The sequence below is a fragment of the Geotrypetes seraphini genome, chromosome 17 (assembly GCF_902459505.1).
Source record: "Geotrypetes seraphini chromosome 17, aGeoSer1.1, whole genome shotgun sequence".
Classification (NCBI taxonomy): domain Eukaryota; kingdom Metazoa; phylum Chordata; class Amphibia; order Gymnophiona; family Dermophiidae; genus Geotrypetes; species Geotrypetes seraphini.
This window is the reverse complement of record NC_047100.1, coordinates 37,574,817-37,602,233: the sequence shown is the minus strand read 5'-3', so window position 1 is coordinate 37,602,233 and position 27,417 is coordinate 37,574,817. Positions and strand designations below refer to the sequence as shown.

At 41.3% G+C, this 27,417-nt stretch overlaps 1 protein-coding gene across 7 annotated transcripts in view; it reads left to right on the top strand.

The window, feature by feature from the left end:
• Nucleotides 1-27,417, top strand: part of NISCH (nischarin) — a 149,533-nt gene that overhangs the window by 118,642 nt on the left and 3,474 nt on the right. For 6 of the 7 annotated variants that reach the window (XM_033925916.1, XM_033925919.1, XM_033925915.1 and 3 more), the window contains 6 exons: nucleotides 904-950; nucleotides 1,487-2,785; nucleotides 5,985-6,159; nucleotides 14,066-14,222; nucleotides 15,385-15,513; nucleotides 21,477-21,638. In XM_033925916.1, the coding sequence (XP_033781807.1) occupies nucleotides 904-950; nucleotides 1,487-2,785; nucleotides 5,985-6,159; nucleotides 14,066-14,222; nucleotides 15,385-15,513; nucleotides 21,477-21,638 (1,969 nt within the window). Of the gene's footprint in view, nucleotides 1-903; nucleotides 951-1,486; nucleotides 2,786-5,984; nucleotides 6,160-14,065; nucleotides 14,223-15,384; nucleotides 15,514-21,476; nucleotides 21,639-27,417 lie in introns of those variants that run through there. The other variant, XM_033925921.1, reaches the window with a different exon arrangement.

The following is a 27,417-nucleotide window of genomic DNA, read 5'->3' as shown; positions in this document are numbered from 1 at the left end:
GTTTGTCCATCAAGCCCCTTCCCTTGTTTAAAAGCAGACTGAAAACCCACCCTTTTGATATATCCTTCAATCCTTAACCCTACTCCTTTGCCCTCCAACCCAGCCTGCTGATTAACCGTTCCCCTTAACTGTTCCATGACATCCTTTTTGTCTTTGGGAAACAGAGCAGAGATTGTGATGCCATAATGCCTCATTCATTCCACCAATAAGAGCCAACCTCATCAGTGATATACAATGGCTTGATTGTCCTGTACGCCCCTCTGCCCTCCAGCCCAGTCCTTGTATCCATGACATCCGGTTTGTCTGTCTTGCCTGTTTAGATTGTAAGCTCTTTGGAGCAGGGACTGTTTATTCCTCTTTGTGACTCTGTGCAGTGCTGTGTGCATCTGGTAGTGCTATAGAAATATTTAATAGTAGCAGTAGTAGTTTTCGATAGTAAGAGTGGGCCTAGCCATAGGCATAATTTATTATAGATGTAGAAATATCACTTGAGTTTAAATGTTTGTTTCACATCATATATAGATTGATATGTGCATTGATTCTACCATGTGAGACATATTAGAAGTAGATGACCACAGAAAGTGACCAGTAGAGACATTCAGGAACTCTATAACTGTCGGAGCAGTGCAGAGCATTCAGCCCGCTGGCCGGAGCTCAAATCTTCCATGCTTTTGTAAAAGGAGGGGATAATGTTTGGACTATTTCATGATATGGCTTATCCACACTTCATTTTCTTTATGGAAATTTGTCAATTGACTTATTGTTGTTACTGACATTATACAATGATTACATTGCATTACGTACTGATTATGTACAATATTTATAATTCAAAAAAATGTATTGGACTCATAAAAGCTATATTTCATGACAGATCCATTTAAAAAAATCCTCCTCTTCTTTCAGACATCTACTTCAGACATAGATGGACACACAGGAGATCTTTCCACAAGGTGAGAGCAATAGCAAATGTAGTGATCAGTGACTGATATGACAGCTCAATCACTAGCATGACTATTTTCTTACAGAGTATAAGATTTGTAAGTAATTCTTCATGGCTGAAACAGCAGCAAACGTTCAACCAAGAGGGATGTGGGTATGTAAAGGCAAAGTCAATACACTCAAAAATAACTTTTCTTCAATGTAGAGCAGGGGTGTCAAAGTCCCTCCTCGAGGGCCGCAATCCATTCGGGTTTTCAGGATTTCCCCAATAAATATGCATAAGATCTATTAGCATACAATGAAAGCAGTGCATGCACATAGATCTCATGCATATTCATTGGGGAAATCCTGAAAACCCGACAGGATTGCGGCCCTCGAGGAGGGACTTTGAGATCCCTGGCTTAAAGTGAGTAGAGTGCCAACAATTAAATTATGAGTTGGAGTTTCTTGTATAACTAAAATATACAATTAAAATGGAAAAGGCATCTGCCATGTCTTTGGCTTCTTTATAACCGACTTTTTTCCTTTTTTTTCTTCTCCATTAAAGTTCTGAGTGTTCCCAGGAAAATCCTTGCCCTCAAAACACCATTATCCTACCATTTTCCTGCGTATCTTACACTGCCACCAACCAGGATTTTATCCATCACCTCTCCAACTCGATTGCTCAAGCATTACGTAGGCCACCTCATTCATTCACAGACGGGGAATATGAAGGGAGTCTCACAAGTGGCCCCAGAGTTACAGAGCTTGAGGATGGCTATTTTGAAATGGGACTTCATAAAGGAGAACAGCCAGAATGGAATGTGGCATCAGATGTGGCTCAGACGGTGGCTAGAAGCCCTGGAGATCAAGTCCACATAGTCAAAGTTCTTTGGAGCTTTTCTATTCATATTTATAAAGGAATCCATCAGTTTGCTTCTTGTCTTGTGCTGACTGATGATGTGCTGGCTGTGTTTGAGATTCCTAAACATGAATCACAGGATAACCACCTGCCCAACCTTTCCGCTGTGAAACTAGCCTTGTGCTTTCCATATACTGACCTGGCGGAGTTCGGTTTTCTGGTGCCAGAAATGTGCTTAACACTCAAAACGCGATGTCTTGTGAGCTGCCTCTTTGTACTCTCTGAGCCCCAAAACCTGCAGGATTTTTATTACTCTTTACAAATGCTCGTCTCTCAGGCTTGCACATCCATGCCGCCTGGGATTATGCCATATAGTGTCAAAATGAGTCTACAAGAATTTGTCTTCCAGCTGGAAGGTTTCCATCATGTTGCCTCAAATGATGCTGAGATAAAAGGATGTTTTCCAGTCTGTCTATTTCAGAGCAACCCCAATGATCTCCAGTCACAATCGGCTACTGCCAGGACGGTGTGGGCCAAAAATGCCTGGTTCTATACCCTATATTCGACAGTCTATGATTCAACCAAAGGTAGTCCATATATTCTACTTCCTTGTTGGATATTTTTCACATCTCAGTATTTGTATGTACTAAAGGCCAACTTTCATGTGCTATTTGATAAGAGCTTAGACTCAGAAGGTGTGTTAAATGCTTTCAGCCTCAATAGGATTCCTCTGGCCTTGGTTCTTTTGCGTCCCTTCCACAGCTCTGCCCAGAAGAAGGGATCGTTCTCGGATGGCCACATCCTCCAGCTACTTATCGGATACAGATTTGTGACTGCAGTGTTTCTTCTGCCCCATGAAAAGTTTCACTTTCTAAAAGTTTACAGCCTCTTGAGGACTTTTCTGCAGGATGTCAAAACTATCATCATTTTCAAAGGTTCAAAAAGTCCGGACACTGTCCAAAATCATCTGCCGGATACCAGTAATAGACAGGCCCAGGCAACAAGGTAATCAATTCTGTAATTTAGACAGAAAGATGTACATCCTTATTCCTATTAAATACCTTGTATTGGATTTGAATAAAATGTTCCATCTTAAGTCAAAAATGTATATTTTTACTCTTCAAAGCTGCATGTGCTTTATTTAAAGCAGGCTTGTCCAATTCCGTCTTTGAGGCCGTAAAGAGGATTTCTCTAATGAATATGCATGAGAGATTTACATGCCCACTATAATGTTGTAGTCAGACCCTCTCTCATATATATATTTATATTAGAGATATCCTGAAAACCTGGTCTGCTTGCAACCCATGAGAACTGAACCTGGACAAGCCTGATATATATATATATATATAAATCTGTTCTCAGTAACAGATATAAATAAGGAGCAGTTTTATTTAAAAATATTCCACGCCTAACTGTAACTTTTTTAAAGTTAAAAAATTTAAATATATCTATATTTTTTTAACTTTAAAAGGTGACAGCTAGGCGTGGAATATTTTTAATAAAACTGCTCCTTATTTATTATCTGTTGCTGAGAACAGATTTTTATAGGGACTCCAAACTGCTTTTTAGAAAGACAATTTTCAAAGCAGTTTGTTAAAACAGCATTTATGTGTATAAATTGTCTGTTTTGAAAATTGGAGGACCTCTGTGCATGCGCGGATGTCATCACCTTGACGTCTACACATGCACGAAGGCCCTCCAAGCTCGTGGCCTTCCAAAACCCGGACAAACTTCCAGGTTTTTTAAATCCCTCTGGGCAGTTTCAATTTAAGTTTTTTAAGTTTATTAGGATTTTTATATACCGCCTATCAAGGTTATCTAAGCGGTTTTTACAATCAGGTACTCAAGGATTTTCCCTATCTGTCCCGGTGGGCTCACAATCTATTTAATGTACGTGGGGCTATGGAGGACTGAGTGACTTGCCCAGGGTCAAAAGGAGCAGCGCGGGGTTTTGAACCCACAACCCTAGGGTGCTGAGGCTGTAGATCCAACCACTGTGCCACACCCAAACAGTCCTCTAAAGAGGTCATGTCCTAGTTTTTCCAGATGTCTGGTAACCCTGAGCAGTGGCATTATCAGGTTTATATTTAGGTCGGGGAGGTTGGTATTTTCAACTCTACACGTGTTGTTCACCTTGTACCCACAGCAAGTAGATGAGAACTTTTGCTCAGATTAAAAGTACCCAATAGAAAGAGATGTCTGAGCAGCCCCTATGGTTAACATAGGACCCCTTTTATCAAGCCACATTAGGGTTTTTTATTGCCAGCCGCTGTGCTAAAAGCTCCGACACTTATAGAATTCCTATGCATGTTGGAGCTTTTACCGCAGCAGCCAGCGATTTATAAAAAGCCCTAATATGGCCTTAATGCCCTCTTGACTTGGGAGACATGGGCTGGCTATGATGTATAAACTCACCCCAGCAGTGTTTGAAAAGGCTTCCAAATATTCCACACTTAGAAAACAAAAAAATATGACAACTCCACACAATATAATCAAAAGATAACAACCAAAAAGTGGAACAGGTACTCAAAATCATATAATTCATCCTCTTCTTTAATATGTACACCTTTGTATTGGCAGCAGCATGGGTCAAATTATGCTCCTGTTGGAGACCCTGCTGTGCTGAGAATGTGTTCCCATTTTGGTAAAGATTGAATTGGAACAAGGCTTATGGATGGGACACGGGCATGAGTCTGATCCCCTGAAGAAGCTCAGGGCGAAACGGATCCCGTTGGGATCAGAATTTTAAAGATCAAACCATTTTTTTTCCTTAATTTGGTTGGAGGGGAGGGGGCAATTGAGACCAATGATTAAAAAGACAACACATTCAGTTGATCAGTACATACTGTTCTGAAATGAGTTGAGGGGAGTCTGAGGTCTTCCCCCACTTCCTTGAATGCTTCACAATTGGTTGATGTTGTAGATATTAAAGAAGAGGATGTTTTGATATTGAATTATATGATTTTGAGTATCTGCTCCACTTTTTGGTTGTTTCAAAATATTCCAGCCATGTTCCCCCGACATGCTAGTTGGCTAAAACATAATAATAATAATAATAACTTTATTAATAGGTGGAGTAAACTTCCTTACAGGCCTTTTTTATTATCCAGAGTCTGAGATCTAGTATCCTAAAGAGGTCTGTACTTCAGACTTACCAATATAATTAGGGATGCCATATTTCTTTTAAATTTGAGGGAGTGGATGTGGCCTAGTGGTTTCCAAACCAAACCCCATCCAGTGCATGCAAATCTGACTCATGAATATTCATTCCTGAAAACTTGAATGATGGGGGATTCCCCCCCCCTCCACCAAAGCACAGGTTTGAGAGTCACTAGGTTAGTGCATAAGCTGAGAACCAGGGAAGCCATCATTTAAATCCTGTTACTGCCACTCCTTGTGATCTTGGACAAGTGTCACTGTATCTTCAGGTACCCACTTTGTACTGTAAGCACTTTGGAAGAGAAACATCAGCACTATAAAATAAATATTACTTCTAGTGGTTTACTATGTATAAGTCTTCAGGAAATGGCCATAACCATGGTGATATCTCAAAAAGATTTTACTTTATATAACACACATCTTGATAAAATATAAAGTAACACAGAACACTGTAAATTGGATCATTTTCAAAGATTTCTATCCATATAAATTTTCTTAAAATTACACACACTCAGTCTGGCTAAAAGCACATGCAGGGCCCATAATGTATGACCATAGACTGCTAGAGTTGTTCTGAGGGTCTGTTTTGGGCAGATATGAAAATGGTTCCCTATAAATAAGGTGTGCATATCTGCACGAAAAAGCAGGGGTAAAAGTCTGAAGGTATTTTACATCTGTGAATCGTTTTCAGAAGAAAAGTATTTGGATGATTTTCTTTGAAAATTCGCTAAACATTTTGTGGGTACTTTTGCATTTAGGTGTACAGTTTAAAAATTGCACCTTGATTTGCTCAGAAGTATAAAATGATTTGGAAAATCAAGGCCACATAACACTATCTGCTTTAACCAGGATTTCACTATGAATGTTACGTTTCTAATGAGGTCTTGGCCATGAAATTTTCTACCAGCTTTTCTAACAAACCCAGATTTCATTTATGTATTTATTATTACTTTAGTTGTTCCTTTGTTGTGCTTGATAACGGCAGTTGAATTTCCATAATTTCCTCTTGAAAATAATTTATTCTCAATCTTTTACTATCTCCTAGTTTTTACAAGCCTCGTTTGACCCTGTCGGCTATGTATCCTTCTGAATTTCTGCTGCAGAAACTTACTGAAGAAAACCAAATTCCACTTTACCTTTCAGTTTCCTCATCTCTTCTCTATGTGGCTGGACTGAAAGGCAGTACCATTGTTGAGTTTTTCCATAGCAATGTTGCTGAGGTATTACACGTGAAGATTGATGCCATTGGTAGCATATTGAAATGGTCTCCACAGTTTGCATGCCTTCATTTGTTTTTTTTTTAATAAATATTTTTTATTCTTTTTTTAAATTCTTACATCAAGTGAAATACATGTAATACATTCAATTATGAAAAAACACTTGAAATTATTATGAAATGTTCTTACAATTTGAGAAGATACATCGATAAGTGATTTTGTACAAAATCCAGTTCAGTTCCTGTCTGTAGGTTTTGCAAAGTTATTTATTGTATTTATATTTCACGTATAGATCATGTAGTTCACAACCACACGTGTATAGTGCAAATATCTTATAACTTAAAAAGTTAGCCGAAGATGTGAACTTGTAGACAGCTCAGCTGTGGATACGGTCCATTGTGTGAAACCTGGTTTCCTCCACTGCAATAGAAAGAAACATAGAAAACAGAAATATGAAGGCAGCTAAAGACCCTATGGCCTGTCTAGTCTGCCTATCCATTCAATGTACTTGACCCAAACTTTCTTGAATTCTGGAAACCGGGGGAAAGCCAACAGTCACTCAAAAAAAGCATGGTTCAGAACAAAGTATCTTTAAAAGATATCACCAAAACAGGGAAGATAAGGCATCCCGATAGCGAGGTTGCAATAGAGACCGTAGTAGACCGGGTGTCCTTAAATACAGAGCAGGCATATTTCACAGATTGCAAATTATCCATATCAACTGTTGACATATTGTTTGAAATGTCTATATACAAATGCCAGACGCCTAAGAAATAAGATGAGAAAGTTAGAATATTTTGAACTAAATGAAAAGATAGATATAGCAGGCATCTCTGAGGCCTGGTGGAAGGAAGATGGCCATCCGTATATGTTAAGGAGGGCCCTGAAACCCAAACCAAAAATCCCTATGGGTAGAAATTCCATGTGGTAAAGGGGCAAAATATAGTAATAGGAGTGCACTACTGCCGGCTTGGCCAGGATGAACAGACATGCTGAAATGTTATCAGAAATTAGAGAGGTTAACAAACTAGATTCTATGCAAATCTATTTCATACATATTCCCGAGGACTGGGTTGAAAACCCCTGCTCTAAAGCCAGAAAGAAGGGTGGGGGTGAGCCTGAGAAGAGCTGTTCAGCCCCCTATAAAGTCCTTTTTCTGTTGCTCCTGCCTTTGGTCTGCGTGCCTTTTCCCTGGGCTTCCTATTTCATTTCCTGTTTGTCTACAAATGATGCCTCGGTCTTACTTAATCTATTGAATCAGTTTCCTACAAGTTGCTCTTACTTTCATTCAGTTGAAGGAAACATGGCCTAGTACTGTGAACAGGGTATAATGAACCAAACTAATCATTTTTTTGATTAACTTTTGAAGGCAATGCTTTCTTCTTTGGATCAGAAATGAGCAAAAGATGACAAAATGTCGGCATATGTAAGTAAAACAATCAAATAGACTAAACCCGAAGTAAAGAACACCTCAAATACTGATAGAAAATAATTCCCAAAGTATTCAGTGTTAGACAAAATGGGTCGCGCATAAGACGACTCAACTGAAATATAAACCTTCCATAAGAAAATATTTTAAATTTAGTGAGAAGACTACAGTGTAGATTGCAAAATCAGACAAACGCAAACACTTCAAGCTCAATACACTACACCATCATAGAGTCTGCTGTTTTTGCATATAAAATGAATAGTGCAAACACGTATAAATAATAATAAAGAGTGAAAAATGCGCAATCCAATTTGAAAAAACATTGGATTGGTGTAGTGTATTGAGCTTGAAGCATTAAACGTGTTTGCGTTTGTCTGACTTTGCAATCTACACTGAGGTCTCTCTAAATTTAAAATATTTTCTTATGGAAGGTTTATATTTCAGTTGAGTCGTCTTATGCGCGACCAATTTTGTCTAACACTGAATACTTTGGGAATTATTTTCTATTAGTATTTATTATTGGCATATATAAGTAAAACAAAAAAGCATTCTCGTTTTTTTTTTTGGGGGGGGGTTTTCCTTTCTCTTCAGTCCTTATTGGCCTAAACCGACTACTGTAAACCAAGACAAGCTTTCCTGGATTGAAGTCTCGGTATATAAAGCCAAGCATTAGATTAGATTCTAGAAGGGCAAAATAATGGGATTCCCCTGGAGTCTGTACTGGGACTGCTATTTTTTTAACATAGTGATCAATGTTCTAGAGATGGAAATAGCTAGTAAAATAATTAAATTTGCTGATGACACAAAGTTGTTAGATCGCAAGAGGACTGTGAAAAATTGCAAGAGGACCTTGCAAGATTGAGAGACTGGGCATCAAAATGGTAGATAACATTTAATGGGAGAGAGTGCAATGTGATGCATGTGGGAAAGGGGAACCCAAACAATAGCTATGTAATGCAGGAAAAGGATCTAGGTGTCATAATTAAGGATATGTTGAAACCTTCAGCTCAGTGTGCGGTGGCGGTTAAGAAAGCCAATAGAATATCATGAATTATCAGTAAAAGAATGGAAAGCAAAGATGAGAATGCTATAATGTCCCTTTATCACTTCATGGTATGGCTGCATCTTGAATATACTGTGGGATAGGGACACGCAATGAACCTACTAAGTGCTAGCTTTTAAAACAAACTGGAAAAAATATTTCTTCACTCAATATGTAATTAAACTCTGGAATTCATTGCCAGAGAATATGGTGAAAGCAGTTAGCTTAGCAGGGTTTAAAAATATGGATAATTTCCTAAAACAAATGTCTATAAGCAATTATTGAGATTGTCTTGGGGAAATCCACTGTTTATTCCTAGGATAAGTAGCATAAAATCTGTTTTACTCCTTGGGATCTTGTCAGGTACTTCTGACCTAGGTTAGTCACTGTTGGAAGCGGGCTACTGGGCTTGATGGACCTTCCATCTGTTCCAGTTTGGCAACTCGCATGTTCTTATGTACCATAAAGTTCTACTGCTTTGTCACCCTCTGATAACCTATCCATCTCTACTTGTTTCTCCCCCTTCCCACCCTCCAATCTTTCCCCCTGAAACTGTTGAAATGCTGTTGGGTTTTTTTTGTTGTTTCACCTATATATTCTGATATTTGTCCTCATTTACCTACTTCCGACCCGAGGAAGAATGTATTGCCTTTGAAATCTAGTCAAAAAATATTAAAAGTGGACTAACTGAAATAATTTATTTTGTGCTGTTTACAGCAGAGTTGCTTATGTATAATATGGATAATCAAACACAAGTGGTGCCCAACCAGCAAAGAGAGTAATTGATAAGACGGTATCGCTACTTTTACTTAAGAACCAACATAAATGTAGTGATACCTTCGTACCATTTACTCTCTTTGCTGGTTGAGCACCACTTGTATGTGTTTTATCTTGATATATTTTTTGTAGGCCCATGGTTACTCCTAATTTATTTGGTGTATGTATAAGGATACATTTCTGTTTTTGATCTACCCTTCACAGTACGTACATTCCAGTTTCTCACTTCCTACAGATTGTAGCATGGGTTTGGCCTGCATATACAGTAAAACCTTGGTTTGCGAGCATAATTCATTCCGAAACCATGCTTGTAATCCAAAACATTCATATATCAAAGCGACTTTCCCCATAAGAAATAATGGAAGCTCAGACGATTCGTTCCACAACCCAAAATCTTTAATACAAAATACGTATGTACTCGTATTGCAAGACTTGTTTAGAACAGTCACTGCACTCCCGCAGCATCAGAGAGAGAACCATCGGCTCAATTGTGATGTGTGTATACTGCATGTACTTGTATTGCAAGACTTTGCTTGTTTAGAACAGTCACTACACTCCCGCAGCGCAGTGGCGTACCTAGGGTATGTGGCACCCGGGGCCCATCATTTTTTGACACCCCCCCCCCCCCCATGTAAAAAAAATTTTTTTTTTTTTTTTTTTGCAATAACCATGAAATGGAATAAATGGTCAGAATAGAAACAGGCAGTGAAAATTTTCTTTTATTGAACCTCATATATGTAACCATTATTCCAAACATAACATAACATAAATTATGTCTAAATTGTCATGACATTAGAAGTACATATGGAGTAGTTGCAGGTGATGCTTGGGACAGTTCTGATTGTGTTAGTTCGGTTTTATGTGTTTTTTGAATAGAAGGGTTTTTATTTCTTTTTGAAGGTTTTGCAGTCTGTGGTTGATATCAATTGGTTGTAGAGTTGGGGGTCGAGTGTTGCAGCTCGAATGGCTAGGAGGTTGTCGAACAGTTTTTTTCTTTTGACGTTTTTGGTTGGAGGGTGTGTGAATGGTGCACAAGTTCTCCTATGTCTGTTTGAAGTGGATTGAATTATTTAGCTGAAGAAATTAGTTACCCCCCATTCCACACACATTAATTCTCTTCCATTTTTGTTCCCATTATAAAAAACACTGATAAGTTCCCAGAAAAAAAATACATTAAAATAAGAAGTGAAAACAAAGGCCCCTACAGATGAGAACATAACATAAGAATAGCCTAACTGGGTCAGACCAATGGTCCATCATGCCCAGTAGCCCATTCTCATGGTAGCCAATCCAGGACACTAATACCTGGTCAAAACCCAAAGAGTAGCAACATTCCATGCTACCGATCCAGGGCAAGCAGACACTTCCCCCATGTCTTAATAACAGATTATGGACTTTTCCTCCAGGAATTTGTCCAAATCTTTCTTAAAACCAGCTACACTATCTGCTTTTACCATAACTTCTGGCCACTTCATTTTTAAGTTTAGATCTTTCCTTTCAAACAGAGACCTTGCTAGATGTCAAATACAGCACAAGGTAACTTCACATGGACTTAGCTGTGCAGGAAATGTGAATCTCCTCATACACCCACCATATAGTGCAAAAATGTGCAAAGGTCTGTTTTTTTCTTTCGATCACTACATAGCCTAATGCCACACAAGCAGCGCTGTTACAAACATATTCTGTAGGTCAATGCTAAGGATAACAAAGTTTCCTTCCTTGGACCAGAAGGAGATAAACCACTGGAAGAGATCCCAAAACAACACCCAAAGACCCACTCAGTGTGTGAATCAGTTGAGTGGAGTGGACTAACTGGGGGGTGGAAATGGGCCCGGAGTTTGCTCAGCAGAATTTCCCAGACCACCTCTTCCTCTCAACACATTGACACGCTGCCACCATCACCACTAGGAACACCTCACTGGGTAGGCCAGCTATGCTATAAACTTTATAAAACACATTATTATATTTTCTTATAAAGCACATATTTTAACTGACCTCTCTGACATCCTCAGCCTTTCCATTCACAAAAATAGAAGGAAGAAAAGTTCCCATTTCCTGCTGTCTCATGTCCCCGGCCTATACAATATTTTTTTTCTGCAGACCCTTCAAAAGTCTGACCAAATCCTCGTTTCACTTGCATTATAAAGTACTGAGGATGCCATCTCTCCCCAATCCCAGGTCCTAAAGTCTAAGACAGTAGCGCAAACTAATGCTGCCAGATACAGGAAAAAAAAATTTTGATTCGATTCAGCCCTATTGAATTGGTTTTTTCAATTCGATTTTCCTGCCCAGTTGGGTGATTTTTTTCAAATCTCCTGGTGGGTTTTATAGCTTTTTCACCCCCTTTGGCTTCTCCTAACCACACTGGCGCTGTGGTGTAAATAAAATAAAGAAACAAAAAGGACTTTTCCTCTTTCTGTTAAATCCTAGCTCACGTTTGCAGTCCAACACCAGCTCTGGCAGGATACACATTTCAAATCTGACATGTTATAATCACAAAACAGAAAATAAAATTAATTTTTCTACCTTTTGTTGTCTGGTTATATTTCAAATCTTGTTGGTCCAAGGCTCTGGCTTTCTTCTGATAACTTGCTTGCCAGGGTCTCCTTCTTTCTGCATGCTAACCATCCATCTGCCAACTCTGTCCTCCCTTTCCATTTCCCTTCCCTTCCCAGGAAGTCTGGTATCTTTCCTTTTTTTCATCTCCCTCCACAGATCCACCTTTTCTTAAATACCCTTTCATCCGGCATCTCTCCCTCCTTCCCCACCATCCCAGAGTCCACCATCTCTCCGTTTCTTTTCCTAATTACCCTCCTATCCAGTATCTCTATCCCTCCTCCACACCATCCCTTGTGTCCACTTTCTCTCCCTTTCTGTTCCTTCCCTCCCTAAATCCCATGGTCCATCATCTCTCTCCCTCTCCTCTATTTTCAGACCCATTATTTCTTCCCCCCCCCAAAGTTTGGCATATGCATGTCTCTTTGAACACCCCCTTCCCTCCGTGTACTTCTAAATCATGGTCCCCCCCCAAAGGCCTGTCCCCCCTTAAAGGTCTGCCTGTCCCACCTTGAAGGCCTGCACCCCCCTTGAAGGCCTGTCCCTTCCCCTTGTAGGCCTGTCCCCCCCCTTGAAGGCCTGCCTGCCTGTCCCCCCCTTGAAGGTCTGCACCCCCCCGAAGGCCTGTCCCCCACTTGAAGGCCTGTCCCACCCCCTTGTAGCTTCTCCCCCCCCCTTGTAGGCCTGTCCCCCCTTGAAGGCCTGCCTGCCTGCCTTTCCCCCCTTGAAGGCCTGTCCCCCCTTGAAGGCCTGCACCACCCCCCTCGAAGGCCTGCACTCCCTTGAAGGTCTGCACCTCCCCCCCGAAGGCCTGTCCCCCACTTGAAGGCTTGTACCACCCCCTTGTAGCTTCTCCCCCCCTTGTAGGCCTGTCCCCCCCTTGAAGGCCTGCCTGCCTGCCTTTCCCCCCCTTGAAGGCCTGCACCCCCTTGAAGGACTGCCCCCCCCCCCCCCGAAGGCCTGCACTCCCTTGAAGGTCTGCACCCCCCCGAAGGCCTGTCCCCCCCCTTGAAGGCCTGTCCCACCCCCTTGTAGGCCTGTCCCCCCCTTGTAGGCCTGTCCCCCCTTTAAGGCCTGCCTGCCTGCCTTTCCCCCCCTTGAAGGCCTGTCTCCCCCTTGAAGGCCTGCACCCCCCTTGAAGGCCTGCACCCCCCCTTGAAGGCCTGTCCCCCCCCCTTGTAGGCCTGTCCCCCCCCTTGAAGGCCTGCCTGCCTTTCCCCCCTTGAAGGCCTGTTCCCCCCCCTTGAAGGCCTGCACCCCCTTGAAGGTCTGCACCCCCCCAAAGGCCTACACCCCCCCCGAAGGCCTGCACCCCCCTGAAGGCCTGCCTGCCCCCCTTGAAGGCCTGCACCCCTTGAAGGTCTGCACCCCCCCCCGAAGGCCTGTCCCCCCTTGAAGGCCTGCCTGTCACCCCCTCCCCCTTGAAAGCCTGCTTGCCTGCCCGCCCGCCCCACCCTGAAGGCCTGATGCCCCGACCCACCCCGAAGGACCGCTCGCCCCCCTGGCCTCCCCGCACCACCTATGAAGCAGCCGCAGCATGATCGCGAAGTCAGCGTCAGCGATCCCTGCGCTGCTTCCTGCGCCACGGTCCCGCCCCTCCTCTGACGTCAGAGGAGGGGCGGGATCGCGGCGCAGGAAGCAGCGCAGGGATGTTGATGCTGACTTCGCGATCCTGCTGCGGGCTGCTTCACAGGTGGTGCAGGAAGGTCAGTGGGGCGAGCGGTCCTTCGGGGGTGGCGGGGGACTGAACGGCAAGGCCGGGAACACCCCCTTAGGGCTGGTACCCGGGGCGGCCCGCCCCCCCCCCGCCCCCCCCTAGGTACGCCACTGCCGCAGCGTCAGAGAGAGAACCATTGGCTCAGTTGTGATATGTGTATACTGCATGTACTCGTATTGCAAGACTTTGCTTGTATATCAAGTTAAAATTTAATAAAATGTTTTCTTGTCTTGCAAAACACTTGCAATCCAAGGTTTTACTGTATTGTATAGCGATTGTTTTAGGGAATGGGGTAGTTATAAAGTAGACTTATTTCTAAGAACATAATGTCTTTGCCAAATTTTGTTATATAAAATACATGACACTAAGCAAAGCCATTCTCTTTCAGGTGGAAAATGAAGAATTGAGGCACCTCATGTGGTCTTCTGTTGTATTTTATAAAACTCCAGATGTGGAAGTGACTGTTTGTGTTTTACTCTCCACAAAAGCGGTCTACTTTCTTCTGGATGACTCGGCTGTTCCTTCTAACGAGCACCACCAGCAGGGTAAGAAAAAGGATGCTTTGGCATTGGTTTAAATTACTGAGGAATGAATAAGAGATGTTGCCCTTAAAAATATTACAACCAAAACATCTCTGGCATGGATATAACTGACTCTGTGCTGTTCCTTAAAATAGAAAAGCCCAATATTCAAAGCATTTGTGTCCCTAAACTATGACAGCTATGCTCACAAATTGGCCTCTCTGAAAATTTACTGGGGCTGAGTGCCTAAATTTCTACAGTATTCAAAATTTCACTAAACTCCTAAATTTAGGAGTCTAAAAAGTTGGTGGCAACAGGGGCAGGTGTAAGGTGAGGAAAGGAATTTGGGAGCTGAGCATTAGTTTAATAAATCTAAGCTAATGAATGGGCCTAAATTTTATACTTTATAATCCCGCCTTTAACAAGGCGGATTACAACCTTACATACATAATAAGCATACAATACGATGTAAAAATATTATAATACACCAAAAATATCTCAAACAGGATCCGGTTACTGCAAAACATTATAAATGAATTGTCAGCTCAAAAGTTATGCTTTTAAGTTTGTCTGAAAAGAGGCACTAATTTAAGACATACATTTAGGAACAGCATTTTCTGAATATCGGGCCCAAAGTTCCTAGGAATAATGTACTCCCGTAGAAATAAAGCTGCAATCTACCCTTCCATTTTTATTTGTTGCCTTTCTAGTCTGCCTTTAGCCACAGAATGATAGCACTGCTTTTGTTCCTAATCCAGTGGTTTCCAGATGTTTCTTTTGAAAACAGACTTGTCGAGCTACAACACAAAGCGTCCACCATGAAAGCAGAATGAAAATATAACCAAAGGTCACTGCTTCATACAGAGCTTCCAAAATGGTTGATACCTATAAACAGAAAAATTACAGCTCCTGATTGGTGTAGCCTGAATTTAGTACAGGAAGAGGCGGTCGGAAAATACCGCAAATTAGTGAGTGTGCGATTTGCGAACCGCATATTCGCAGGGGAACACTGTATACATTACTCTTTGTATATTCACTTGATCCTGTCTCGGTAGGCCTCGTAGATAATAACTATCCAGTCTGTTTGACAATGCTGTGTTACAAGTCCAGCAATATAGATTTGTTCTACCTGTAATCTTGTTAAAATATGAATTAGTCTTGATACCTTTCCATTTTTCTTTATTAGATTTCTGGAACCAAAAACCTTCCAGTTTTGAAAGCAGTTCTTTCTGTCTTTCCTATTGTCTTGTTCTAAAACTTAATGATTTGCAGTCGGTGAACATTGGACTTTTCGATCAGTATTTTCGGATTGCTGGTAAGTAATATTTCATGTATCTTTACTCTTGTCTTCTAGATAACACATTTTTCAACAATGCAAGCTGTGGGAAGAGCTGCATTTCATTTAACTTTGTAGAGATTCTTACTGGATTTCCTTTTTCTGCTGTGATAGCCTAGTAAGACGCATTTTAATCATCTTGGCCATTACAATCTCTCCTAGGTGCTAGACACAGATTTTCCCCAAATTCTGCTGATTTAAGGCAGCAAGAGCAAATGAAGGAGGAAGCCACATTTTTCTCTTTTTTTTAATCTTTATTCATTTTTGCAACTTACAACAAGTGTATCAATAAATGACATTTGAAATTAAATACAACACTTGAATTTCCATCATATTCAACATAATAAATAATAATATTTAATACCTCCCTCCCGTCCCTACCATATCCTATACAATCACATAAATCTTATCATTTTCCTTTCTTTTTGAACTAGACAGTTAATAAAAATTCAGAACCCCCACCCCCTTATTTGCATTGTACTAAAAATGGTATCTATTCATTATAGTAATTTGTCAATGTCCCTCATATCTCTTTAAATTTATTATAATTCCCTTTTTGTATGGCTATTGTTCTTTCCATTTTATAGATGTGACATAGCGAGTTCTACCAAAAACTGTAATTGAGTCTACTCCAATTCTTCCAATTACTTGTGATATGTTGTATGGCGTCCCCAGTCATAATCATTAAAAGCCTATTATTTTTAGATGAAATTTGGCTCTTTGCTCTATCATAAGATAATGCCACAGGATTTTCCAATAAACAATTTATTTGGCCCCATATTGATTTCCAAAAGGCCAAAATAAATGGACAATAGAATAATAAATGATCTAGAGTCCCTACTTCGAGATGACAATGCCAGCATCTATTAGACTTAGAGCTATCTAACTTTTGTAATCTAACTGGAGTCCAAAATGCTCTATGTAGAAGAAAAAAACAAGTTTGTCTCATACATGCAGACACTGTACATCTCATCCTCCAAGACCAAATTCGTGGCCATTGAGACGCAGAAATTTGATGCTTAATCTCAATGCTCCAAATATCCCTAAGACCAGTTTTAGGTTTTTTATTTACAAATCCGTTTATCAGTTTATACTACCTGTGCGGCCTGGTGTCCCAGGAAGTCCACCTGAAAACTTAAGAATTCCAAACTATATTGCGTATTAAGATTTTTCCATTCAGGGAACCCTACCTGAATGGCCTGCTTCAGTTGCAACCATCTAAAGCTTTGTGATTTATTAAGACCATATTTATGTTGCGACTGTGAAAAATCAAACAGTTCACCATTTGAAATAACATCATCTAAAAGGCATGTACCTGCTATCATCCAATGTTTCCAGATGACCTTAAATCCGCCAATTTGAATCTTGGAGTTTAGCCATTTGGTTTGATTTGTAGATTGAAATAGATGTTAAATTACTGACATATCTTAAGGTTTTCCATGTATCCATTAATATTCTGTTTTCTTTATACAATCTAGGCATTTTAATACTGAGAACATGACATAAACGTAGAGGAAACATGAGTCGCCATTCCAAACACAACCAATCTGTGGTATTATCAGTGAGCTCTCGGAGGACCCAATACATAGCCTGGCGCAAAATATAGGCTTGATGATGCCTATAAAAATTGGGAAAATTTACCCCTTCCTCTGAAATTGGCTTTTGTAAAGATACTAAAGTAATTTTTCTCTGAAAATGAGCAGAATCACCCGTCTCCCAGATTAAATAATGACATCATTGCTTGTGCCAGTCGGAACTTTTTCTAGCGCTTCCTAGGAAATTCTTAAGAATCTTCTGAGCATGCGCAGTAGTTAAATACAGTAATTCCACATCCCCTGCACTGGGCCTCAATTAAGTCCTCTAAACTAGGCTTTGTATTTGTTGGTTTATTGGGTGTTGTAAATGCTCACACGTAAAGTTAGCCACCTAAATGCAGGCTTATTCTATAATGGTTTGTTTGTTTATTCATTTATATCCTGTCCTTACCCAGGGCGGGTTACAAACTTACATACAAAGCTATAACATCACATCAAACATTGCATACACCATCAACAATACATACTCCCATAATACAAAAAGAACAAACCATAAAATACACAGGCAACCAGCACCTTATTTTCTTCTTTGCTTTGTCATTAATCACACAGTCTCAAACCTTATCTTTCGTCTGGCAGGAAAGGTGCCGCTTCAACAGTTTTTTGAAGTTCTGTATATTCTGCTGCCGTTGAATATACTCGGGAAGCTTATTCCATTCCTTAGGCCCTATACAATGGAATATACTTCGTCAGTTTCAGCTGCCTGACAGATGGAATTTGTAACTCCAATTGTTCTGCAGATCGAAGGGGACTTGGCGGAACCCTTGGCAGAATGCTCTCAACGAGATGTTTGGGTGCCAGATTGTGCGAGCACATATAAACGTTTAGTATTAGCTTAAAGTGAATCCTATCCATCAACCTCAACCAATACAAGCTCACGTACTCACGTCTTCCCAGCCTAAACAACGTTTTGATTACTGAATTTTGGGCTACTTTGAGGGTACATAACGCTGACATCGGCACCCCCAGGAGTAGCAAATTACAGTCAAGAACCGTAAGAATTGTCGCTTGCAGAACTAATTTAAACAGATGAACTGACAGATAGGGCCTAAGTCCATTCACCAGATGAAATTGAAAGAACACTTTCCGTACTATTGCCTGTACCTGCCCCTTAAACGTAAGTCCTGAGTCAACCAGAACACCCAAGTATTTCACCTCCTGCACAACTGGCACATCGGTCCATCGAGCCCAGTAGCCCATTCTCATAGTGGATAATTACATTACATTACATTACATTAGGGATTTCTATTCCGCCATTACCTTGCGGTTCAAGGCGGATTACAAAAGGTTAATTTAAAAAAGCAGAGTTACAATGATTAGCTAGAGAGGTAAGTTGTAGATCTTATAAACATTTAACGTGTTGTTGTGGGTGAGGTGGTTTGTAAAAGAATTAAAAGGTGGTCACAGTAGAGGTTCTTTTGTTATTATTAGTGCGGTAATGGGTAGATCTAATGTCAGTTTTAGAGTTACTAAGAGGTCGTGATGTTATTGCTGCTTCAGGAATTTCTTGAAAAGTATGGTTTTTATTTCTTTTCTGAACGTCCTATAGTCTGGGGTGGTCATCAGAAGGTTGGAGATTTGGTTGTCCAGTCTTGCGGCTCGAGTGGCTAGGAGGCCGTCGTGTAGTTTTGTTCTTTTGACTTCCTTGATTGGGGGGGGTATGAATGGGGAGTGCGTTTTTCTGTGTCTGGTAGTGGGTGCTAGGTCACTAGTACCTGGCCAAAACCCAAGAAGTAGCAACATTGCCTGCTACCGATCCAGAGCAAGCAGTGGCTTCCCCTGTGTCTTTCTTAATAACAGACCATAGGCTTTTCCTCCAGGAACTTGTCCAAACCTTTCTATCTGCTCTTACCACATCCTCTGGCAATGCGTTCCAGAACTTAACTATTCTCTGAGTGGAAAACCAATTTCCTCCAATTGGTTTTAAAAAGTATTTCCCTGTAACTTCATTGAGTGTCCCCTAGTCTTTGTCATTTCTGATGGAGCGAAAAATCGATCCACTCTTACCCGTTCCACTCCACTCAGGATTTTGTAGACTTCAATCATATCTCCCCTCAGCCGTTTCTTTTCCAAGCTGAAGAGCCCTAACATCTTTAGTCTTTCCTCATACGAGAGGAGTTCCATTCCCTTTACCATCTTGGTCGCTCTTCTTTGAACCTTTTCAGCTTTCTTGAGATATAGACTTTATCTGGGCCAAATGACCTCCTGATGCACATTACCCTCATTTTTTTGGATGCTTAGCTTTAGCCTGCTGCAAGTCCATCCACTTCTTAATTGCAGCTACAACCGACTGCATTCGCAATACTGCCTCACTGAAATTTCTCTCCATCGGGAGGAAGAATTGTATATCATCAGCGTAAAGCCAATATGAAACACCAAGACTCAGTAATGGTTTGCAGAGAGGCACAGATTAAACAGTGCAGCGGACAAGGGAGACCCTTGGGGTACCCCTTGTCCTCTTTTCTCTACAACATGGCAGACTTCCTCCCACCAAGACCTCTTGCATTCTCCCACTCAGAAAAGATTCAAACCATGCCAATACAGTCCCACAGATTCCACAACTCCTCAATCTGGTTAACAGTGTGGCATGATCTACGGTATCGAATGCTGCTGAAATATCTAAAAATTCCACCAAAAATTGTTTTCCATCATCACAGCCTCTAAAATTTGTCCTATCAACAAAGTGAGACTTAGCGGCCTGAAGTTTCTCACATTTTCTTTGTTACTATTTTTTTTGAAGCGGGACCACATCTGCACTTTTCCAATCCTGTGCAATCCCCTTATCTCTAAGGATCTATTATGCAAATCTTTCAGAGGACCAACCAGAACCTCTTTGAACTCCTTCAGTATCCCCAACCAGAACCTCTTTGAACTCCTTCAGTATCCTCGGATAAATCTCATCTGGAACCATGGCTTTGTCCACTTCCAGTTTTTCCAGTGGTCCATAATTTCTTCCGTGAATGGTACAATATCTACTTTCCTCCCATATGTGTCAGCCAAAAGAGGCCCATCTCCAGGATTTTTGTCCTCGAACACAGAACCAAAGGCATAGTAAGGGAAGTTCAGATCACCCCAGGCGCCATCTTCATGGGACCACTGGCACCTTTCCTCCTCTCTGCTCCCCATGTACCTTTTTAAAATGTTTGCTAGCGCGATCAGCATCCTTTCCGCGCTGCTTGCACCAGACTCTGCTTCTTTCTGCCGTCACATCCTGGTTGCCTGTTAGATCAAGAATTAAATTTAAGATTGTTTGTATAGTATTCAAATCGATTTAGGGCCTTCCTTCTGAAAGCTCAGCTCATTGTCTAAAAATACTTGCCCAAATCGTAGACATCAGAAATCTTTAACTCAATTTAAGAAAGATCATGAGACATTCCTTTTTATCTGATGCTTACAACTAAGCTGAGTAATAAGTTGCAGTCATGGCATGACCAGTCATGCAGGAAAAAATACCTTTTGTATCATTTCTTCCCCCTTTGCTATTTAAAATTGTGGTTCGTTCTTTTTTTTCCCTCAGTCATGTTTGGGTTTTATCACGTCACTATTTCTCTTTTTTATTGTAAGCCACTTAGATATTTTTATTATAAGAGGGATATCAAGACTGAAATAAACTTGGAAACTTTGTAACAGCCAGAATCATTTGCTTATTTAAATTAGATTTTTTTCCTTCTTTAAAAACAGTTGTAAAAAGCAAGAGTTTTGGTAAGTAATCAGCTTTCTGGAGGATTGCTGAGAAGAGCTACCGGTGTAGATGCCCTACTTGTTGGTGACATCAGAGTGAGACCCTTAGGACTATCATCGTTAGAGTATTCCTACCGCAGAGTGCGGGTTCATGACCTAAGAGGCAGGTCCCACCCCTTTGGAGCTCCTGAGGAGCTTGAAACATGGAAATCTGCTCTGCTCCGATGGAGAAGCAGAAGGGGAGGGATAAAGAAGACTCCAGTACCAATTGTGGTTAAGAGACCCATTGATTTCCATCTTGAACCCACAACAACTGTTATGTCATCTTCATCCATGAGTACAACTCCCTCTCCAGAGGTTTTCCTTTCATCAGGGGGGCAGAAATCCACCCCACAACCTGTGATACAAGGAGAGTTGGGAGATGCCCCAGGTTGGATGAGCATCTCGGCTTCTGAGGTGGTTTCTCTCCTTCTTTGGGTACTGGATCCTCTCAGTTTCCTGTTGTGTCTACTTATATGATTCTGAAAGATGCTTCAACGGTATTGATTGATAAGTAGGGTATCTTATGAAAGGCTATTTTCTTACCAGTTACCGATTTGCATAAGAATTTACATGATAACCTGTCATTTTATAAAATTCTTCTGTTTGGTCTTCTATATTTTGCAGGGCCCTCTGCAGATCATGTGGTGACCTGCTTAACTAGAGACAGTTACAGCACCCATGCTTTCATCCAGCATCTCATGACTGTGCTCTCATTGCTGGCGCGTGCGCCATCACCAGAACCAGCAGAAAAAGATTTCTACTCTGAGTTTGGGAGAAAAACTACAGGTAAAAACAGAGATCTAGATCCTTGTGTTTGGTACATAAGACATGCCTTCCTTTCTTTCAAGTATCATTCCAAAATGGAGCAAAAAGGCCAGTTTTTGTGGAGCATCTAAGACTAAAGGTAAGAGTCCAGCAAAAGGGTTTGTATTCAACTCCTACAGTTGGCTTCTGTTCCTTGGACTTGCTCTAAAAGCAATATCAATACCCATTTGTGGCACGTTCTGGGAGGTGGAATAGCTTATGCCTCTAAGGCGTATGTTTATCACTCAAAGTAGGCATGGTTTACGCCGAAAATTACCTTAGGCGCCGCTAAGCGCCTCTGTAGACATGATTCTCATTAAAACGTAGGTCTTCAAAACCCTGGCCTACATTACTGGCGCCTATGTTTAACAGTAGACACAATTCTGCAAATGGCAGCGTAGCATGATTGACATGCTATCATTGACATTTTTCTAGGTGGCCATTGATGTAGGCACTGTTGCAGAATCTGGCCCTAAGGGTATAATTGCACATTTTATAAAATATAGAAACATAGAAAAATGAAAGCAGTTAAAGACCATATGGCCTATCTAGACAGCCTATCTATGCCAGCCACTATCACACCCTCTCCCTTAGAGATCAAATATACTTGTCCCAAATTTTCTTAAATTTAAATTCCTTTTTTGTTTCCACAAATGCAGTTCAGATGCTCTGGGGTGGAGGGGTGGAATGGGTGCAGTAGCATTACAATGTGCTACCCCTGCCCTCAACATCCTCATTCCTCTTGCCAGACACATACCTATACCTACAAACAGGTCCAGCTGGAAAATGGCAATTCTATATATTGCTCAAAAACCAGCACTAGAAAATGTGGGCACTAACTCATTATGAAAGGACAGAGACGACAGCAATTTCAGTTACAGATGGAACCAGTTGCTAGATGATGTAGGGAGTTAAAATCTTTTAAAAAGGAATTGAAAACGTACGTATTTGTATGAGCTTTTTTTCTAGAGTGAAATGTTTTTGATTGAAATGTCTTTGTGAGATTTCATATTTGAAATTTTAGAGGAGGGAATGATGTGGTAGGGTTACTTGTTGCAGCTTTTGTTGTGAGGATTACGTGTAATATTCTAGGTTTGTTTTATTGTAATCTGCCTAGGTTGTAGACAGAAAAGAAATTCTAAAAATAAATATAAAGGGCACTCTGGGACGAGGACTGCACTTAGAACTGGTTTCTGCACCCAGTGTTGAGTGCTGGAATTTATACCAGCTGAAACCTAGTATAAATGCCAACGCTCAACTCATGGCTTTTCAACACATAGATAGCGCTGTTCTATAACACTGCATGCAATTCGTCAACACACCCCTGACTTGCCCATGCCCGTCCCATGGCTGCGCCCTGTTGTGAAATGTGCTAGAACCAATACAGGTGCCAGCCAGATCTGCATACAAATCATAACTAGTGCCGATTAATTGCTTGTTAACTCATATTTTAACTAATTATTTTACTTGCAGATCTGGGGTGGTCGACCTTTGTAGAATTTGGGGGACAATGTACAGTGAATTATTTTGAGATTTTTTTTTTTTAATGTTGCTCCACTTCATGTAAAATTGCTTCATGAATAATCCTGACCATCATTGTAGAATAAGGCATCATAATCTGATGGATGAGGGTGCAAGCCATTAAGCATTCTCAGAAAGCATTTCTTCTTAAAACTAGAGGTGGTAGATGCGTAGAATGGACACTAGTAGAATATTTATAGGCTGCAATTTCTAAATTAAATAGACATTGAACATGTATAGTGGATTTAGTATTAGGGTGGTCCATGCTAGTACGCAAAAAAATCAACCTTGTCAAATCTTGTGTCCACAAGGCTTACTTTTGTCCACTTGGTATGTCTTACTCGTTGTGTCAAATTTCAGCTTGATTAGACAATATTTAGAGGTCACCCCAGCATGCACTGTTTGTTTGTGTTGTATATGTGGGTGATTGTACCTAGCAGCACGTGCCTTTTTTGATGACTGAATTGCACCAGAAAGAAAGCTAAGAATGGTGCAAATCTTACAGCGTCCACCGTTGCCAGACATTCCACGATGTCTCTTGTGTCCAAATGAAATGGAATCTGTGACTTAAAAGTCTTGTAACCTGTTCATGAGCTCACTTGGGGACATCCAGTTTGAAGACGAGAGCATATTGTCATACGCAGATGACATTCTATTCTTCATACCAGCGGTAGAAAACCAAATTGACACCGCAAAGAAAATCTCAGTCAATATAGAAAAAATCCAAACATGAGCAACAACTCAAAAACTAAAACTAAATGCCTCCAAAACCAAAGTTCTCTACTTCTACAGCACCCAACAATTGGCACCAACAAGCATCACTCTCCAATCTAGCAACACCCTCATTGTGGACAAAAACCTCTAAAATCCTAGGCTGCATTCTGGACTCAACTTTAACCATGGAACCACAGATATCCAATCTCAGAAGGAAAACCATCTTCACCATGAAACAACTAAGGCTCAACAGGCCATACTTTCACCAACATCACTTTGCCCTCATAGTCCAGTTGATGATACTGTAGCAACTGGATTACTGTAACTCCGCTTACATGGGAATCAACACTAATTAATCCACAAAATGTAGACTATTCAAAACACTGCAATAAGATTCATCTTTGGTCTGAAAAAATATGACTATCTCAACCTACCAAAAGCAACTTCATTGGCTACCCATCTCATCTCGAATAAAACTCAAAACATCATATATCATGCACCACATAATCTATGGTAACTCTCCCGCCCCACTTATAAACCTCTTCTCAAATGCATGGGCCACCTCTCGCAGAATCCTCAACAGGATACAATTAAACCTTCCCTCAACAAAAAACCTCAGGTACAGAAGAACCGTCCAATCCATGTTCACCTTCCTACGAGTTGAGACTTGGAATGATCTCATTGAGACAATAAGAACAGAAACTAACCACACCCTATTCCGAAAGAAATTGCAAACTCTACTCTTTGACAATCTCAACATGATCTCCCTCGCATATGTTTCTCTTACTCAGCATGACTGGGCTCTCCCTCCCCTCCTCCCCCCTTCTTCCTTCCCCCTCCCTCCACTCTTGACCTGCTCCCTCCTTCTCTTCAAGTCGCCTAAAGCCTCTTTAGGTTTGTGTGATGCACAAATATTAGATTAGAATACAGTCATTTTTTGATCTCCTGAAGAAACATCCCATAGAGCAGGGGTGCCCACACTTTTTGGGCTTGCGAGCTATTTTTAAAATGACCAAGTCAAAATGATCTACCAACAATAAAAAAATTTTTTAAAACCCCACAAAGCACACTGAAAGGCAGAGAAAATGTTAATTATCATTCATATTCCGGGTTTTTTTCAAAGAGGTCAAGGCAGATGACTCTATGCAATGTCATCTCAATAACAACCATACAAAAATAGACAAATATAGCCCCTCCCTTTTTACTAAACCACATAGCAGTTTTTAGCGCAGGGAGTTGCGCTGAATGCCCCACGCTGCTCTCGACGCTCATAGGCTCCCTGCGCTAAAAACCGCTATTGTGGTTTAGTAAAAGGGAGCCATAGTGCAAAATATAGACAGCAGATATAAATTCTCAAAACAGACACATTTTGATCACTAAATTGAAAATAAAATCATTTTTCCTACTTTTGTTTGATGATTTCATGAGTCTCTGGTTGCACTTTCTTCTTCTGACTTCTTCTCACTTCACTCTGGCTGCACTTCTTCTGACATCTTCTGATTTCAGCCCACTCCTTCTTTCAGCCTCCTATATGCTTTCTCTCTTCCATACCTCATTCTCTCCCCCAACTTTTTCCCTCTTTCTCCCTGCCTCCTGTTCTTTCTTTCTCTCTCTCTCTCCATGCCCATTTTCTTTCTGTCTCCCTGCTTGCCCCCTTTATTTCTTTCTCCCTGCCCTCCCCCAAGCCACTAGGTTTGCCGTCGCCACCGGGGAACAGGCCTCCAAGCCACCGCCCCCCAAGCTCTGCATGCAGAAGCCTTGCACTGACCAGCTTCAATTGATGTCGGAGAGGAAGTTCCAGGCCAGCCAGGCAGCGATTGGCTGGCCCAGAAATTCCTCTCCGATGTAAGAATTGATGTCGGGGAGAGGAATGCTGGTCAGCGTTAGGCTTCTGCAGGCCCAAATCTCTGGATCCCCAGGGCCGAGGAAAAGAAAAGAAAAAAAGCCAGTCTTCCATGAGAGCCGTTCCAGTCTCTTTTTAGCACGACACTCAACTTCCCATTTTCAGGCTCAACACGTCAGAGCAGCAGCAGCAGCTCCGGCATTTTTGGGCAGAGCACCTCCTGCTCCCGACCGCCTTTCTCCAGTCTGGCTTGTCAATTCCGCCAGGGGCAGCCGGCGCTCAGCTCTCAAGGGTCGTGACTTCCCTAGACCTCCCTCCCGCCTTCTCCCGAAGAAAGTGACTTCATCCCCCAGTCGGAAGACGGGTTCTGGCAGTCGGGCAGGAAGGGCACAGCAAGAATGAGTGTGCGTGGGGAACCTTGGGGAGATTCCGGTGGGGAACCTTGGGGAGAGGAAGGCTGATCGACCGGCCGATTGGAACGGCAACACGAGATCGACTGGCGTTGCCTTCCCGATCGACCGATCGATCGCGATCGACGTGTTGGGCACCCCTGCCATAGAGTGAACTGACGATCCAGTTTTCAAGAAACTTTGGAATCGGGCATCCAACCGGACTGTTAACGATTGCAGCAGAACGAAGGATAAGCCTCATTGAAAAATACAATGATATGTGACAAAAGATGAAGAACAGAAGCCACCGAAAGAAATTTCCTTCTGCATCAAAGGTGGTTGTTATGTAATAGACTTGTCAAGTGCACAAGAATTACAATATACTGTTAAGCTTAGCGGTAGTTTAAAAATAAAACAGGTGAGGTGGGGTGACCCCTAGACTTTGTTTTAAGTAAAACTTTGTGGTTTTCATTTTTATATAAAGGAATAAAAATAGCCCTGTGGACAAACAAATGTGTTAATATTTTTGGACCACCCTAATGTACCATGGAAGGAAGGGAAAGTGATGCTATCCTTTGCTATTTGGATTATTTTACAAGAAGTCCTCCAATCAGAGGAGAATTACAGTTCTTAGCAATTTTCTACAGAACACTAAAGATTAAAAAAATATATAAAAATTTCTTTCACAACTACTAATGGCACTCTTACAGTAGATTAGAGAATAAATACATTTTTAAAGCTTTCCTGAAAGAAGAGTAGGAGTTAGTTTGCCTAATTCAAAGGGGAAGCTAGTTCCATGTTAAAAACATAGATAAGAATAGCCTTACTGGGACAGACCAATGGACCATTAAGCCCAGTAATCCGTTCTCATGGTGGCCAAAACTCAAGAAGTAGCAACATTCTAGAGCTAAGATTGTGATGTCATAATGCCTCATTAGTGCCTCAGAGCCAACCTCATCAGTGATGTTACAATGGCTTGATTGTCTTATACTTGGCACACATAAGAGCATAAGAACACCCATACTGGGTCAGACCAATGGTCCATCTAGTCCAGTAGCCCGTTCTCACGGTGGCCAATCCAGGTCCCTAGTACCTGGCCAAAACCCAGGAGTAGCAAGATTCCATGCTATCGATCCAGGACAAGCAGTGGCTTCCCCCGTGTCTTTCTTAATAACAGACTATGGAAAGTGTCCAAACCTTTCTTAAAACCAGTTACGCTATGTTTTCAATCCTTGAAATGCAAAAGAAGAATGCTGGCGACTATAGGTAGGAAAATGGTGAAGCAGGTGGAAAA